The sequence below is a fragment of the Lynx rufus genome, unplaced genomic scaffold, assembly GCF_022079265.1.
Source record: "Lynx rufus isolate CCGP_SWC_20201006 ecotype Redwood Valley unplaced genomic scaffold, mLynRuf1.p SCAF_6, whole genome shotgun sequence".
Taxonomy (NCBI): domain Eukaryota; kingdom Metazoa; phylum Chordata; class Mammalia; order Carnivora; family Felidae; genus Lynx; species Lynx rufus.
Window position 1 is genome coordinate 127548028 of NW_025814878.1, and position 16786 is coordinate 127564813.

Consider the following 16786-nt stretch of genomic DNA (forward strand, 5'->3'; position numbering starts at 1 on the left):
TAAGTTAAGAATATAATCATACTTATTTTATTTCATGGGCTTCATTGATTACTGGGAAGAAACATTGCTACAAAATAGATATTACAAACAAGTGCAATCTCATAACAAACCAGTATTGAAATGTGCCATGCTTTGAAAATACATGCTAGTCATGTATCATTTTTCAAAGGCGGAAAGTGACCCTGAGCTGTGGTACCCATGTGATCTCTTATTTCAAACATAACACTATCTCACTAAGTTAGAGAAAGTGAAATTTGTGTGACTGTGGCCAAAAAGATTACCAAAATGTTGGACAAACTTCATTCCGTATAATTGTGGGTATTTTTGTTCATCTTTTCTGGAGGGCAATTGGGATCGATCTATCTATCTAAATCGATAGCAAATATACACATAAATGTCTATCCTTTTAAATTGTCATATTTTTGGCCTGGTAGCTCCATGGTCAGAATTGGATAAAAACAATTTTTGGTAAACTGTGTGGCTGAGGTTGAAGCTATTAAGGACTTGACTAGCCACTCGGGCCCCCACCCCCTGGTGTTAGAAATTTCTGACGTGAACAAGCGGCGTTCAAACATGGGATATCTCGGTGCCATTGCTGGGCGGTGTGGCTGGCAGAGGGTTTCTGCAGAGACAGACGAGGATGTCTCAGGCCTCACGGAGCTAGCGCTCCACAGTGATGCCCGTGAGTGTGCAGACAATGGCTCATGTGAGTTCCTTCCGTCTTGTGTTTGAGACATGACCGGCCCTTTTTGGTATAAAGAAGTCCCTGGATTTCTTAAAAAAATGTGTGGATAAACCAGGCCGAAAGAAAGAGATAGTAAATTATCTGCTAGCAAGGGTAGATACATCTTCAAGTGTCCAACTGGACAAATGAAGTCAAGTTTATTGGCAATATGGCTGGTGGAATGGGTCATACCTAGCTGCCAAAAAACACGCCGATAAAGCTTCAGTGAAAGGCCATCATAAATATAGTAAGGAAGATGAAGCCGAGGAATAATAACCTAGATACACTATTCCCAGATAGGTTTTGATTTAATTTGCCCCCTTAACGCAGGACTCATGTATGCAGAGCAGTAATTCACCGACTGAAGCAACACAGCAATATTTGGAGGCCTAGTTAAACCTATTATGGTTCTGTACTGAAATACAATTTTTTCTCCAGCAGAATTCAGATTGCTCTACTTGGAGAGCAGCAAGCTGAACTAGGGGTAAAGGGCCTATTAAAATCGATTACAACTGTAGACTTCAAAAATAGAACAGCAATAACAGGACGCTCTATAATAAGTAATAGGGTGAATCAGCATTGTTGTAGAGAAACGATGTTTTGCATTTTGAAGAAGGAGAACGTTGATGTTAATTTCCCAAGCAGTTTACTAAAGGCTGACAGGGGATTTATTCTCTGGGACTTCGCAATGATGACCCTGTTGGTCACCACAGCTGTGAAAATTATAAGCCAAAGCACAGTCTCCTTTCATTTTTGCAGGAGTGTACTTTACTTGGTTGTAAAATATTCAATGTTCTTAAGATTAAATATCTGAATATTGCTTCTGAAGGAGCCGCTGTCATCTTAAATCTAAAGTCTAGTTTGTTTACTGGCTGTATTTTATATCCTTTAGAAAATGACACAAAATGGCAATAAAATCATTGTAAGTATTCTACAGGGGAATATAAATGCCCTTTGGTTACAGTATACATACCTTTATACATAATTCCAGTTTATTTTCCCTGGAATTATGTTAAATATGTAAAAAGCCTTTTCTCATAAAGGTAAAAATGCTAGATGTTTCCAAGTTGTAATTTAGTATTAGTGTCAGAATTGCTTCAGAAAATAAGCTACTGTTACTGTTTCATTTCTTTTAGGTGTCATTCAGCATACTATATGTGATTTTGCACATAAAATAAGCGTATATGATTTTATGTCAGTGTTTAGAAAATGTGAGACTGAAAATAATTTATTGTATACAAACATGTAAAAATAAATGACGCTACGCCACTGGGTTTTTTTTGCACCATTTTAGCATATGATCGTTAGGTAATTGTTTCAGGGAATTACAGAAGAATTTGTCGCACAAGCTATTTAGGAGAAACCATAATACTTCTATATCTATGCATTCTTAGAGATCAGAACATTTGTAGATAGTTTTTAGGTTAATATTGACACAATTACAAGACGCACCAAAATATTTTCATATTTCTGTATATAGATATAAGGAAAAATAATTATGTTGACTGTTTTGAGTTTTTTTTCCATGAGTGGATTATCTTGAAATAGTTAAGTCATTAGTATTAACCTTATCAAATGGAGTCAAGATAAAAATCACTGACCAGTAGTATCATGGCATAGTCTAAAAATGCTCCTCTCAAGCACTGACTTTTGTTTGCATGGATTTAAAATGTATTTTTAAAACAAAACTCAGTTCGTTTCCAAACGTGGTAACAGGATTCAGAAATAAAGAGAAGTGTAATTTTTTTCACATTTCCCCCTTCAAGATATGGTTTTTCAAATCCAATTGAATAAGAGAGAAAAATATTCAGAAGTAAAGGTGAATATATTTTTATGGAAGATAAAACATTCAATTGTTATCAAGTGTGCAATAAAGATTTAATTCTTTGTCTTTCTAATATTTCTATTAGACATTTAACCAGTTTATTAATTAATATGTTAAGGCTTATTTTTAACACTGATTCTTTATATTTAATATGTGTTCTAAAATTTTTCCTATGATTTAGAATCCTGGGAATTCTTTTCTCCAGTATGTCACATGTATTATTTCTGATAGATATATGAATATAATAATAGAATAAATCTTTTCTATGGCTTTTAGAAGTTCTAATAGTTTGAAGAGTTTTCAAAGGAGATCAAAGATGCTGAAAATAATTGTATGTGTATTTTCAGAAATATGTATCTGATCCTTTTTTTCTTATATACACAAAAAATATGAGGTCTGTAAAAAACAGAAATTGTTAATAAATGATGGTCTCAAATTATAAGTATAAATAAAATATAGGAAATTTGATAGTTTATAAGATAGGGCAAGAGTGGTTATTTCAGAAAAGACGTGGAGAATCTCTAAAATGTTTCTAAATATCATCTTGATATACAATAAATAGAATCAGAACAGTTCTTCATGATTTTCTGAGGAAACCAAACATGGCTATACTAGCATTAATTTAGTTACTAAAAAAAGTTAATATTTTGACCTTATTATTGAAATAGCTTTTTACAAATCTACTATATCTGTAATGTATTGTATTGAAATCTGTATTTATTTAAAATTTATAATGTGCTAGTTAAAAAAATGTTTTTTTCTCTTACAGGTAACCAGTAATATATATATATATATATATATATATATATAGTAAATGTATATATATAAGTATATATATATATATATATATATAGTGAGTATATATATATATATATATAGTAAATTAAGCCTGATGTGAGAATTGTCTAGGTTAGTTTTGTGAAAAACAAAAAACCTCATAGCAAGTTATACTGCCCCAATTATTATGGACAAAAATCACTTATTTTGACACACACATATGGGAATAATAATTTTATCACATTTTTCAAATAATACAATTCATATATATATTTAAAAGATTAGTAAATGTGCCTACTCACGACTTTTAGTATTAATTAATTAGGACAGGAAAATGTCTTATAAATAATATTATATTCTAATACTAGTCTGATTTTTTATTTCCTCTTTGCTTTTATATCCTGATTCTTTTTTAGTATGTTTCTTATAATAGGGTCTAAGTTTTAGATGCTACAAAATGATGACCCTCTACAGTTTACAAAAAGAGCCAATCCTTCTTGGAGAAAGAAAAAGACAAATATCCGGACCCAATTTTTAAAAAATTCTAAGTGGAGACTCTTAAGTTTGAATTTGAAAACCAGAAATAAAAGACATTAGTGTCCTTGACATTTTGAACAATATTTCATGCAAAGCCATAACTATTGCTATTATTATTTCATTTTAAGGTACATTTTCAATATTGTCACATAAGCAAATGTGCCCAAAGGACTAACTGCATCTTTTTATTCAAGTGTTGTGCAAAAAATGTAAAGTGGTCCAAATTTAGGGAATGAAAACATGACTTTCTCCCATTTGCATGCATAAATTAATTTTAATATTTCTTTAGGTGAATCTAAAACTGTACACAATAAAAACGACAAACCGCACGAATGTTTTCTTTTTTCCTTCCCATGTGCAATGCCTTTCAACAAAATAAAAGCATGGATGGAAGAAATCCCCCTGAAAATGAAAGCTATCATCAACAATTTATACATTTAACGAATATATTCCAGAGACCCCCCAATTTTCTGTATTTTCCTATTGATTTCTTTTCCACATTAGTGTGTATATTTCTCTATCTCATACACTCTGCAAATTGGTCATTGTAGTTGATGAATGTGGGAATTTTGAAATTCACTAGTCTTTCCTGAAAGATTTGAAAATATGAGTTAAAACTGAAAAGTCTCAATTATATGAATGATGTTTCCCCATGCAATTTACTGATTCAAGGACCAAATTCAAGTGGTTCCCCTACCCCTCCACTCTGCCTATTCAAAGCATTATATAGATTTGCAGGGGACAGTCAACTTATCTGCGATCTTCTCATTGAGACTAACAAAGGTCCAGTCCCAACACCTACTCTTTGCACTGTGTGGTAACTGAACTCCATGAGCAGAAGAAAAGCCCAGAGCTGAGTAAAACTCATCTAGTAACAAAACTGTGTTTCCATTTTTCTTTTTTGCCTTTCTTCTCCTGCTGCTTTCTATCAGCAGAGCACTTAACAATCATTAATTGGTTAATGTGTTATTTAGGCAAGTATTAATATTCTCATTTTGCAGACAAGGAATCAGGCTTCCTGCTGTGTATCTCCTGGCCCTGGGTAAGGAGCTCTTCAGATGGGAGATTCAAAGTAGGTGAGCCCGTCCTCCTGAGGCCCAGAGACTTGCCCGAAGCGGCTTAGCTGGGTCTCACAGAGCCTCTGTGAGATCGCCGAGTTCCTGACTCCCACTTCTCCGCTCAGACCACCGGGCGACACTGCCTCTAATGACAAAAAAAAAAAAAAAAAAAACCCCTTTTCCCATCCCACCCCAACCAATGCTCCAAGGACTTTCTTAATTGCAGCGGATACCCTGGGATCGGGAAGCTTATTTGTGACTTGATGAATCTGTACTAGTCTTGCCTGGATTTCTAGGTTTTGTAGCATTAAAAACTTTAAAGTAACTTTGTACTTAAAAAAAAAAAAGAAAAAACATGCACACACAGGATAGCCTACCTATGGAGTAGAGATGAAGCATTGATCTCTGAGGGTCTAAGGAATCACTGAGCTCAGAGGTAAAGATAAAAAGAGAATTAAAGAGAGGTGCTCATCGACAGACAGAGCAATGACCTTCTGCACAAGTGTGTGTGTGTGGGGGGGGGCACTTTACTCCTTAAAGCAAAATATGTAGAACACAGTAAGAGCCATGTCCTTATGGGTGACAGGTCTGGATGAAAAACAAAATGGTGAACACAAATCCATTGCAAAGATCCTTGGTAATATAACTTCTATTCAGATGTGTGAAATCTGACCTCTTTAATGTAGAACCCATTCTGTCCAAAAACATGACTTTCCATAAAAATAAAATCTTGAAGATAATTTGTTCAAACCCAAATTACTAGGGTTTTATTGAGAGAAAGAAAAAGGTTACCATATGACCTATATTTCATATCAGGATAAGGAGAGGCTTTGAAATCACTCTTATCACCAGTTAGAGCTGTGCTAAATGCAAAAGGATCTTACAGAACTAGAAATTCTATTTAAAATGCACCAGAGGGGTGCCTGGGTGGCTCTGTCGGTTGAGCGTCCGACTTCGGCCCAGCTCATGATCTCACAGTTTGTGAGTTCAAGCCCTGCGTCGGGCTCTGTGCTGACAGCTCTGAGCCTGAGCCTGCTTCCGATTTTTTGTCTCCCCCTCTCTGCCCCTTCCCTGCTCATGCTCCGTCTCTCTCTGTCTCTCAAAGATGAATAAACGTCAAAAAAAATAAAAAATAAAACAAAATCCACCATAAAACCTTTAAGACTCATGTTCAGGCTAGAAGGCTGAAGCAAAATTTCATCCATTTTTATTTTGTTTTTTGCCACATCTAGATTTCTAAATAAATGAGGCTCAGACACAGCTACCTTTTTCTTCCCATAGCAGAGTATCCATTAAAAATGTGGTTTGGATCTCGCAGGTATTTCCAAGTGGGTCTAAGTCATTTCCTAAATAGAAATTCTCTCAATCCACATAATGTGGGCGTTAATGGAAAGGATACCATGGTGCCCACTTACGAACCTTGGAGAACCATTTGGCATCCAGGAAGTCAATGCAATTTAGTAGATTTCCTAGAGCATCAATACCACACTTAGTATAGAGATAGGGAGTTAACTTTATCTGAGTAGTTGACCACTTATAAACCATAATTTTAAAAGTCAAATAGATTTTTCTTTAATCCAGAAAGCATCATCTACCTAGATGTTGATTTTTGAAATTTCTTTTCAATGCATACATCTTTGGGAAAGAAATACACTAATTTCATCTCTCACTGAGGTTACAAAAGACCGGTCTCAAATGCCCTCCAATTTCAGGTTTTATAGCTCACAAGGCCAATAACACACCTGGGAGTAACCTGGTGAGGGTGAGGAGAGATAGGGAGGAAACTAAGACGATTGTCAATAGCCGGCCATGTGGCTGAAAGAAAATTTGTCTAATATTCAAGTTGCTCCACAACTTGTACTGTTTTACGGTTCCTGTCCTCTTAGAAGACAAAATTTCATACTGGAAACAAGTTTAGAAAAGTTAAATAAAATCTAGTACTCGTGCTAAGTGTTAGAGAAGTTGCAAGGGGATAGGTCAGTTTGAAATGGGTTTCAATAGATTTCATAGAGCAAAAAGCAGGAAAAGCAAAGCATGAAGAAATAAGTGGGGAATGTCTAGACTGCAGACCCACGAGTAAGCAGGACCTTGTGCATTTCCTGGCATCTGCAAAAGAGGGAGAGCTGGTTCAGCACTTGCTAGAATCTCTGCTGGGCACAGGTTCGCAAATGCCGGGGTGGACTTTTGCATCACCCATGCCACTCTACCATTACCATCACATAATGCAATAGTGGCAAAAACACAGGCTAAGAGAGTCAGATGTGCCCATGAGCCCTATTGCCTCACGATTCAATCCTTCCAGAAAGTGACTTCTTTTTTAGCATAATGTTGCTATTAGTACTTGGGGAAACAATGTTGACCAGTTGAATGAATTTAACACTGCATGATCCATCATACTTCGGCATCTTTATTTTACACTTTTTTAAGAAAAAGAGCTAGGGGCGCCTGGGTGGCGCAGTCGGTTGGGCGTCCGACTTCAGCCAGGTCACGATCTCGCGGTCCGTGAGTTCGAGCCCCGCATCGGGCTCTGGGCTGATGGCTCAGAGCCTGGAGCCTGTTTCCGATTCTGTGTCTCCCTCTCTCTCTGCCCCTCCCTCATTCATGCTCTGTCTCTCTCTGTCCCAAAAATAAATTTAAAAAAGTTGAAAAAAAGAAAAAGAGCTAAAGGTACCTTGCAAATGTGATCCCATTCATCTGCCCCAAATCTCTATGAGGCAGGGAGCAGACGTATACATGAACCCAGTTTTACAGATAGGAATGTAGGCAGAAAGGAGTGGGGAATGACGAAGGCAGGGCTCTGGAGCAAATGCAGAAGTGAGTGAGTCAAAGGGTCCTGATGATTGCTCGGCTAGTGAGAACGCGTCATCTCGCGCGGGGCCTTCCCACTCAGGTCCCAAGGCCTGCAAGTGGCCACAAGATGGTTTGTAACAGAAGCACAGACACCCCTGGTGTCCTGGTTTCTTTAGGTCTTTCAGTGCACAGTGTATGCACGTACCTAAGCACACACCTGTGCAAAATAAAAACAAGCAAAACAAGCAAAACAAAACAAAACAAGAAAACACCAAAAAAAAAACCCCAATTAAACCAGGGCAGTTTTGCTCCGTACGGAGATTTCTAAAGCAAATGCTTCAGAAGTCTAAAAAGGACCCTACAGCAGCCCTTGACCCAAACCCACAAAGAATTCTATCACATACATTCAGAATCTCCCTACCTGTTGCTTTGCTACAATAGGCACAGTTCTGTCATTTCCCACCTCAGTAAGGGAGTGAGGAGGTGAAGCGATCAAGAATCCTGGGGCACGTCTGTGCTTTTTCCAAGTACAGTCTCTATGTGAGTCGCTCAAGTATCCAAACGCTGTCGTGGGTTGGGATTGTAGACACGAGAGGCTCCCTATCTGCAAGACTGCTCTCCAAGCCACGTGAAATTTCCTCAAGGTTATATTCAAACGAATTTTATGAGGACAGGCCTTCATCAACTTTATAATAAAAACAATGGCCAAAGTCCATAGGGAAAGGGTGGTGGGAACAGAAATATTCTGCAAATTCTTACAAATTAATAGTGTGACACTGTTAAGTGATTCGCATGCCAACACGTCTAGGGAACCAGATGTGAAATGTATCTAAATTTTCCTTCTCCTGTACCCTTTATCTCCACCATATAATGGGAAATAACATTCATTCTGACTTCGGAATTCAGTAACACTGAGGCAAATAGGGCTGAGCCTCAGGTTTAAACGTGCCATGAAATTTGGATTTTAAGAATGTGGTGCAATGGGAGAGATTTCTTTTTTAAACTCAAGTTAGCTCACCTAAAGGCTCTGACTTTTTAAGAGAAAACATGACTTCAAGACCTTTGCTACGTGCTACTTGAACGTTTCTTAAAATTTAAGGGTGAGCACTTAATGTTTTAAGAATTTTCTCATGGAAATAGTATGAAATGCCACCATTTCATTTATTTTGTGTGAGAGAATTTCAGCCAGGGACTGTGTACTTTCCTGAGAAATTGAAGTGTCCGTGGACTCAGAGAACCCCTCTTTATCAACCTGCTGATATTTACTAATGTTAACTGAGTCAAAGTTGGCATAGGCTGAATCCTGAATCATTTCACTTGATTTGTTTCCATCTCTCTCCCACACAGCTATGTGCAGAAACAGTTTATTTCTTACATAGTGCCTTTATTTCTAAAGGAAAACACTGAAATAGATCATCAAGTCTATTTGGGGTATTCAAAAAAAACATTAATTACAATATGCTCGCAGCGTAATTTTGCAGCCCTTGAAATCAAGTTTTAACACACACACAAACATATACATCCATGCACTAAAAGTACACAGCATTTGCATTAAAATATTTTCATATGTACGTACCTCAACAATGGCACCACTGGGGAGTCTGAGAAAATGGCGGTACAGCTCTTGGAATCCACTGGGATAAACGGTGTATATAGATACATGAGAAATAATATCTCCTGGACCAAGTGCAGACACAGAAATTTCATTTTGCTTTTGGAGGTCACAGCTGGAGATTCTGGACTTGAAACCATGGTTTTTCCAGATATAATCATACACTGCCACCTAGTGAGACACAGAGCCCCCCCCCAACCCCCCCGGCCCCAGAAATGAAGAGAAAAAAATTAATTAACTTCTGGCAAGAGCATAACCAATTTTAAATGATTTTACAATAAATCTGTAGGTCTCTGCCATCTGCAATGCCTGCACTCCATTCCATGCATATTTTTATGACATGTATCTAAATAGTGAAGATAGACAAATCCCCGGTGTGTGCTCCATAAAGTTAATTCTAAACAGATGAAGCTGTAATTGGCTCCCATATTAACCCAAAGTAGGAAGATCAAGCGGGATGTGACAATGACAATGTTGATTAAAAAAAAAAAATGCTTATGAATGGCATTACGAATAGGTGTTTGTGCATTCTCATCCAAAAGAAATCCTTGCTCATTTTTCCTTGTTCCCGCTGTGCTAAGTGCTAGGTCTCGGCATCATCAAAACAGTGGACAAGATAAATTAAAGATGTGTTTTGCTGAACTGCACAGGGCAGGATTTTTGCCTACTTTGTACATTTACCTACTATTTTGCCATTGTAATGATCCCAACTGTTGTACTTACTGGACTTTTTTTTCTGGTAGGATTTCTCAGGTAACAATTCTATTTTCTGATACGATGTACCTGTGGGGCCTTCATTAATATTAATTGAATTAGGAATGAGTGGAAAAGACACTGTTTTATTGCTTGTGTAAAATATCGGTGATGAAGGGGAGCCTGGGTAGCTCAGTTGGTTGAGCATCTCTGACTCTTGACTTTGGCTCAGGGCATGAACTTGCAGTTTGTGAGTCCGAGCCCTGTATCAGTCTCCGCACTGATGACACAGAGCCTGCTTGGGATTCTCTGTCTCCTCTGTCTGCCCCCTCTCTTTTTTAAAAACTTTAAAATATTAGTGGGGCGCCTGGGTGGCTCAGTCGGTTGAGCGTCCGACTTCAGCTCAGGTCACAATATCACAGTTCGTGAGTTCGAGCCCCGCGTCAGGCTCTGGGCTGATGGCTCAGAGCCTGGAGCCTGCTTCAGATCCTGTGTCTCCCTCTCTCTCTGCCCCTCCCCCATTCATGCTCTGTCTCTCTCTGTCTCAAAAATAAATAAACATTAAAAAATTTTTTTTAAAAATACTGGTGATGAAGATTAGACTGTACCATTATAACATTTGTTTGTGGCTGATAAACCTTCTAGTCTCCAGATATCTTATCATTTCCTACACCCATTGAGCTATATAGATGCTTTCTATAATTTCCAATTTTCATATCTGTAGATGCCGTAGTTTCAGAAGTAGAGGAAAGTAGTCAATGGATTTCTTTCCTCACTGATTTTTTTTCTGAGGCAGGAAACATTTATCTGTTTTTTGCAGAAAGTCCATATCAAACATGTGCTCCAAAGTTAACTCCTCCTAATACGTTTCACAAATACTTTAAACCCTCAGAAATATGTAAAGATATCGCAAACTGAAAGAAAGTTCTGGCCAATTACTCGTTACTTCAAGTCTAGTGATTCTTTTTTCTTTGAAACTAAAAAGGCAAGATTGAAATCTGGATGAACAGGTACAGAAGTGGTAAATGGTTTGAATGAGAAAAGATCAAGGTCTATTATAATTAAAAACAGGAGTTTACTGAGGATCCCTTCTAAGGTTTCTGAGAAAATCGAAATATGTTTTAGGAGCTAACAGTCTAGCAGGAATTCATGGTAAGTATACATTTAACTCAACTTTAGCTGTGATGAGTACACAGAAGGAACCTTATGGAGGAAGTAAGATTTGAATTGTATCTCAAGACCCTCGCAGGATTTCCGTAGGTGTGAAAAGAACCATAGGTGTTTCTCGCAAAGGAGCAGTAGTCCTAATGGTACTGATATGCAAACGTGCACGTTGGACTCAAGGGCCGATGAATGGTCCCATGGATTGGATTGTAGCAGGAGTGTGAAGGCCAGGATATGAGGCTGAAAACATCATCTGGGATTGCAAAGCTGTCAGACCCTGTGCTAACATATTTTGATTGTAATTCGTAAAGGGGGGGAGTTTTTGGAATAGAGGAGAGGCCTGATTTGACTTGTATTTTACAGGAATAGAGCTGAAAGCATCGGGAAAGGTAGACCAGAAGGACAAGAGATTGGAGATCATCCCACCCAAGATAGATGATGAGGGCTGGCATTTGGGTTGGATTGGAGACAGAGTCCATGATTTCTTTTCCAGAGGTAGACCCACCAGAGTTTGGTCACTAGGTAGATATAGAGGTGTGAGTGAGAGAGAGGCCTCAAAGCCTGAGACCCCACTGGCCAGTGACCCCACTGAAATGGGGCTACGGTGAGTGAGCACATAGTGCAGCTTTGGTGGGGGGCAACAATCAATTCATTGACTATCTCAAAATGTATGAGAAATTTATGAAACTATGTCACAACTGTGGCAGCAACTATGCAAACACAAATCAATTTTTATAATTCATTCTTAAATGTGCGTGGTCGCCTGGTGAGGATGGTAAGCCAACACCACACACCCCCAGGGAAAAATCAGGACAGGAACCATGAGAGCCCGCCTTCAGGCCCCCAAGAAATCTGTGCAGGTTCAGCACCGAGGCCACCTAGCTCTCCGCCCGGTGCCCACAGCTCCAGGCCAGGTATTACATACATCTCTCCTTCTCTTCTTTAAAGGCGCCCATTCACTGATGTTTCCAAGCCTCTGGATGTAAAAGATGGAGCTTCGGGAAAAGCAGAATACAATGAATGAGACGGGAACAAGCATGGCATGTCCGGGAGACCCATAGAGCCTCCGCGCCTTCCACAAAGCACCGGGTGATACGGGAGTTAGATTGGAGCCTTGATAGATAAGAGCCTCTCTGTCTTGGAAATGCAATATGAAACGAACCCGTGTGGCAGTCCTGGACACCATTTGTCCGCCTACAGGTCTATGAAGATGTACACATTTGTCTGCGGAGCAGCAACTCCTACTGTGGAAGCCGACTCATTTCAAAATGGTAAGTGATCTTCAGGATCTGGGCAGGAAAACATGCCGAGGAGATTTCTTAAATAGTTTTTATTCACTTGGATGACGCACTTCCTCGGTCCTCTCCTTTTTAACCATTTCTAATCCTAGGGAAGAGAGCATAAGTTGCTCTCTGCCCCGAGACATCTTTGATCTAAGTGTCTAGGTAGAAAGAGGTAGGTGGACTTGAAAGTAAGTCAACAATATTTAGTGGCAGGTCTTAACATGGGCGGTTAACACACACCACACACGCACACACACGTCTGTATGTATATTTTTATTTAACGTGCAAGTCTGCCAAATTGGTGTATTATTCCCTTTTTCTAGATTAGGAAACTAAGGCTCAGAAATGTTAAGCAACTTGTCTGAAGACACAGTGATGTGATGATATTTACTAAGAGATAATCCTTATTCATTATCCTTATTCACCTCAGTTAGCCCTACACTCCTGGCTTCTCTCCACAACTTTACTTATTCTCTCCCTGGTGAACTCGGAACAAGAAATCAGAATACCGCCCCCCCCACCCCGTCCCGTCCCTTTCGTTCTGTTACATCCAAGCTGCCTCTAGGAAGCACCCATATTCTCTGCCCATCCATAGTCTAGGTTTAACAAGAGTATCCTCTTCTGAGATCGACCTTGCATTCCAACTCTGTCTCTTGTCGAGTCTCCGTCCTTATGGGGTGATGCATTAACAAGCCCACCTGGCAGCTGATTTAGACCCGTATCTTCCAAATGGCTTTATCAGTGATGAGGCTGGCATGTTTGTGGCCTTCGGTCTGGTTCTTGGGTTTCCTTAATTTTCTCACATAGCTCAGATGGGGAAAAGACATGAGACCCCAACAATAATCAAGTCACTCTGATATTTGAACCCAGGTTGGTCTCACTCCGAAGCCCGTGCACCTCTGATTACACCGTTTGATCACGTAATACACTATTAACGTTTGATCATTAAACGTTTGATCACATAATACACTATTATCTTGGTGTGTTCGCGTGTGGCTGCAGAATGGGGATGTGTCCGAACATGACCATGGACGCGGAGTTTTCCCTTGAGTTAGGTGCTCGTCTGGAAGAATCCGAAGGAAGTTGGTTTTCGGTTTTGCTTTTTTTTTTTTTTTTTTTTTGGTTGTTTTTGTTTTTGTTTTGTTTTTGTTTTATCCTGGGTGGGAGCTCTATAAACACCCTTTTTTGACTCAAAAAGAGTGTGGCACAGGTCGTCACGAAAACCAGGAACAGAGGCAGTGTCAAAAGCACTGCGGGCATCCCCCTATCTCTCTGCCCCTCCCCCGCTCATGTCCCCTCTCTCTCTGGCTCTCAGAAATAAACAAACATTACAAAAATTTTAACAAAAGCACTGCAGACATTAAGTCTACTATACCCCGTGGAATTGTCTTGAGGTTCTTTGAATCGAAGATCAACCAGAAAAAACACCAGGGTGTGTTATTCTCCCTTCTTTTGGACCATAAAGTTGTAACACTAAAGCAATTGGGGTCGTTTTTAGGATTTCTAGCTAGCAGTTCTTAAGATAGGATAATCGAATACCTGTCAACAGCAAAGCATGTGGATCAGGTTAAACCCCATTATTTTGCTGTATGGGTACACGCTCCTTATGGAAAAGAAGGCAGAGCACAGCAGAGGTGAGGGAAAGAGACCCATAAAACCTCACTAGAAATGGTTAAGAATCTGAACCAGATGTTCACGCAGAAGAGAATATTTTCGGTTACCTGCTGATATATTGAACATTCTCCCATTGGCCATGAACGCATCCTACCCTACGGGTAATTGCTTTATATTCTGACTTACAACCAAAGACAGCCTGAAGCAGTTGGGGATGCTTAGCTTTGAAACCTTCTTAAAATCCTCCCTAGGGTTAAGAAAGTAGGGCAAGGTAAAAAAAAAAAAAAATTAAAAAAAGAAGAAGAACATGGATTTTTACAACGGGAACTAAATCTGAAGAAAGGCAGATCAGATGGATGGACACAGAGGTGAGGAGTGATGAGGAAATCACCATTCGATTTTTCTTTGGTCCTTTGGCTCAAGCCTGAATAACCTACGTGAGCGAACGTGATTCTTGGCGACTATGTCCTCTTTGACTTTTCGCTCTATTTCTTTAAAACTAGCTGTAGAGTAACAAGCTTCTCAGCAAACTGCCTTTTGATAGTTGATAAATATTCACGTGCAATATTTCTCATTTGATTTTTTTTCAGACCATGAAGGCAATCCAAATAGAGGAAGGGAAAGATTTGTTAAGGCAAATACCAGACAACCTAGACATTCTTGCCTAGGGTAGGTGAGGGATAAAAGGAAGGAAGCAGGATATGATTTTTCTATAAAGTGCATTTTCTATAGATGCCTTTGTTTTCCATTTCCTAGTGAGGAATGGTTAAACTATTTGGCAGTCTGAGTAATATCCCTGGAAAATTGGAGTTCACTCAGTATTTCTGGAAATGATAGGCCAGAAGACAGCTACTGTGCCTCTCCTGTCGTCTGAAATCTCTTTCATAAAACCAATCGACTCCGTCCCTTCCCTTCCAGGACGGCCCAGGAAGTACGCCTCTGAAGAGCTCAATCTGGACACACAGTGGCTTAGAAGAACCCACAAAATGCCAGACCCGCAAACTGTAATCCTTAAATGAAACTCATCGTTCAGCAGAAAAACAAGTTAAGGGCGGTAATAAAATGATAGACGAAACAGGCCGGAACAGGTTCAAATGCTGCATATTTCACAACAGAGCTTAATTAAAATAGGACTATGAGGCTGTTAATTGCATTATAATAGTTCAGCATGAAATTAGGTCTGATGTGAATGTCCTTATAGTGGATTTGTTTATGTTATTATAATTACACAGTGGTACATACATTTACTGCATAGATACATTTTTAACAGGCCGGCTCTTGGGGGTGGATTTCTTTTCTTTCCTCACTGGAATTTGCACTCTATTTACAAGTGTGGAAAGTTGGCAAGAGGGAACCAGGGTCAGGAAATTAGGTCATACTGGATAATCCATTTGGTCTCTTGGGTATTTAAAGCTTAGAACTCCAAATAAGTTGTGTCTTGTTGATGGTGATTTTATTCGCCATTTCATTGGGAGAGACTATGTCACTAAAAAACTAGGTCTCAGTAAGATGGGTGTTTTGTGTTGTCTTAGAAAGCAACACCTTTCTTTAGAATCAATGAATGCAAATGTCTCACTAAATGTGTCTGTAGTACCACAATATCATGTATTCCAGTGTAGATTTTAAAAAATGGCAACATTTCCAAGATTTGGGTCTAGTAAAAAATAGTAATTCTTGTTCACAGGATGGAAAAAAACATGGCAGGATTTGGTTTGGTTTTCCAAATATAAAAATGGATTTACATTTTTCCTTGATTCATCCGTAGTTTCCACTTTCTGGACAGAGACATACTTGGCTCACATAAAAATCTCACCTATGACCTTGGCTTAAACACTAAACGCTGAGATACTATCAGAAGTTTTGGAAGCAAATATTACACATTTGATAATGTTTTCAATTTTCATCAAGATATTTTTATTTCCATGCAAACTATAGATCTCAGCAATTTTGCAAGTTTCTTCATTTTGTATGTTCTTTGAAATAAAAGGGCAAAAAATTAATAGAAGATTACCCATAAATAAATTAGGTAAGCAAGACGATTATGCCTTTATTGTTTCTTTCTTTAACACGACCATTAGGAGTATAGAAGGAGCACTTAAGTAAATTTGAATCAATTTAGAGAAAGGTAATAAACTATGTTGCATTGCCAGAAAGCCATACTTCTGAACAAAATTACCTGTGCTTAATTTGGGTAGAAATTATGCAATTTGGGAAAGCTAAAATATTCTTTATGTGCCTGTATACACATTAGATAATCAGTTTTGCTGTTGGGAATATCTCTAATGTTAGTAACCCCCACAATTTTATATCTTGTATCTATTCACAGATATATGTGCTTTTCATAGCACTGCTGCAAATTTCTTAAGTAAGGCGCGAGGAGGCCACAAAGAACTTCTGGTTCTGACATGTGTCAAAGGCCTTGGGAATGGAAGTAAATGAAAGAAAGAGTTACAGGTCATTTCATGCAAGTAGAAGGTCCCAGGTCTTAGCAGTGTTCCCAAGGTTTCTGTACATATGTATGCCAGTATTGATAATAGCACAGATGCACCTACTTGGGAACAACTACAGATTTGTTTCAGAGAGTGTGCAAGCATGGAGCAGCTCCCCGTACCCCCTCCTGCCTCCCCGTCTCCAGTCCCCATCCCCGCCCCCCCCCCCACACTCCTGTCTTTGCACTGTGCATGGGAACCGCTGGCATAGGAAGAGAGG

At 38.9% G+C, this 16786-nt stretch overlaps 1 protein-coding gene across 1 annotated transcript in view; it reads right to left on the reverse strand.

Annotated features, from left to right (window-relative positions):
* Window positions 1-4917: 4917 nt before the first annotated feature.
* Window positions 4918-16786, reverse strand: part of LOC124529224 (uncharacterized) — a 299198-nt gene continuing 287329 nt past the window's right edge. The window contains exons 20-23 of the mRNA XM_047103062.1: window positions 9288-9494; window positions 8133-8396; window positions 6664-6823; window positions 4918-5066 (exon numbers count right to left, since the gene is read on the reverse strand). Coding sequence (XP_046959018.1) covers window positions 4918-5066; window positions 6664-6823; window positions 8133-8396; window positions 9288-9494 — 780 coding nt within the window. The remainder of the gene's footprint in view (window positions 5067-6663; window positions 6824-8132; window positions 8397-9287; window positions 9495-16786) is intronic.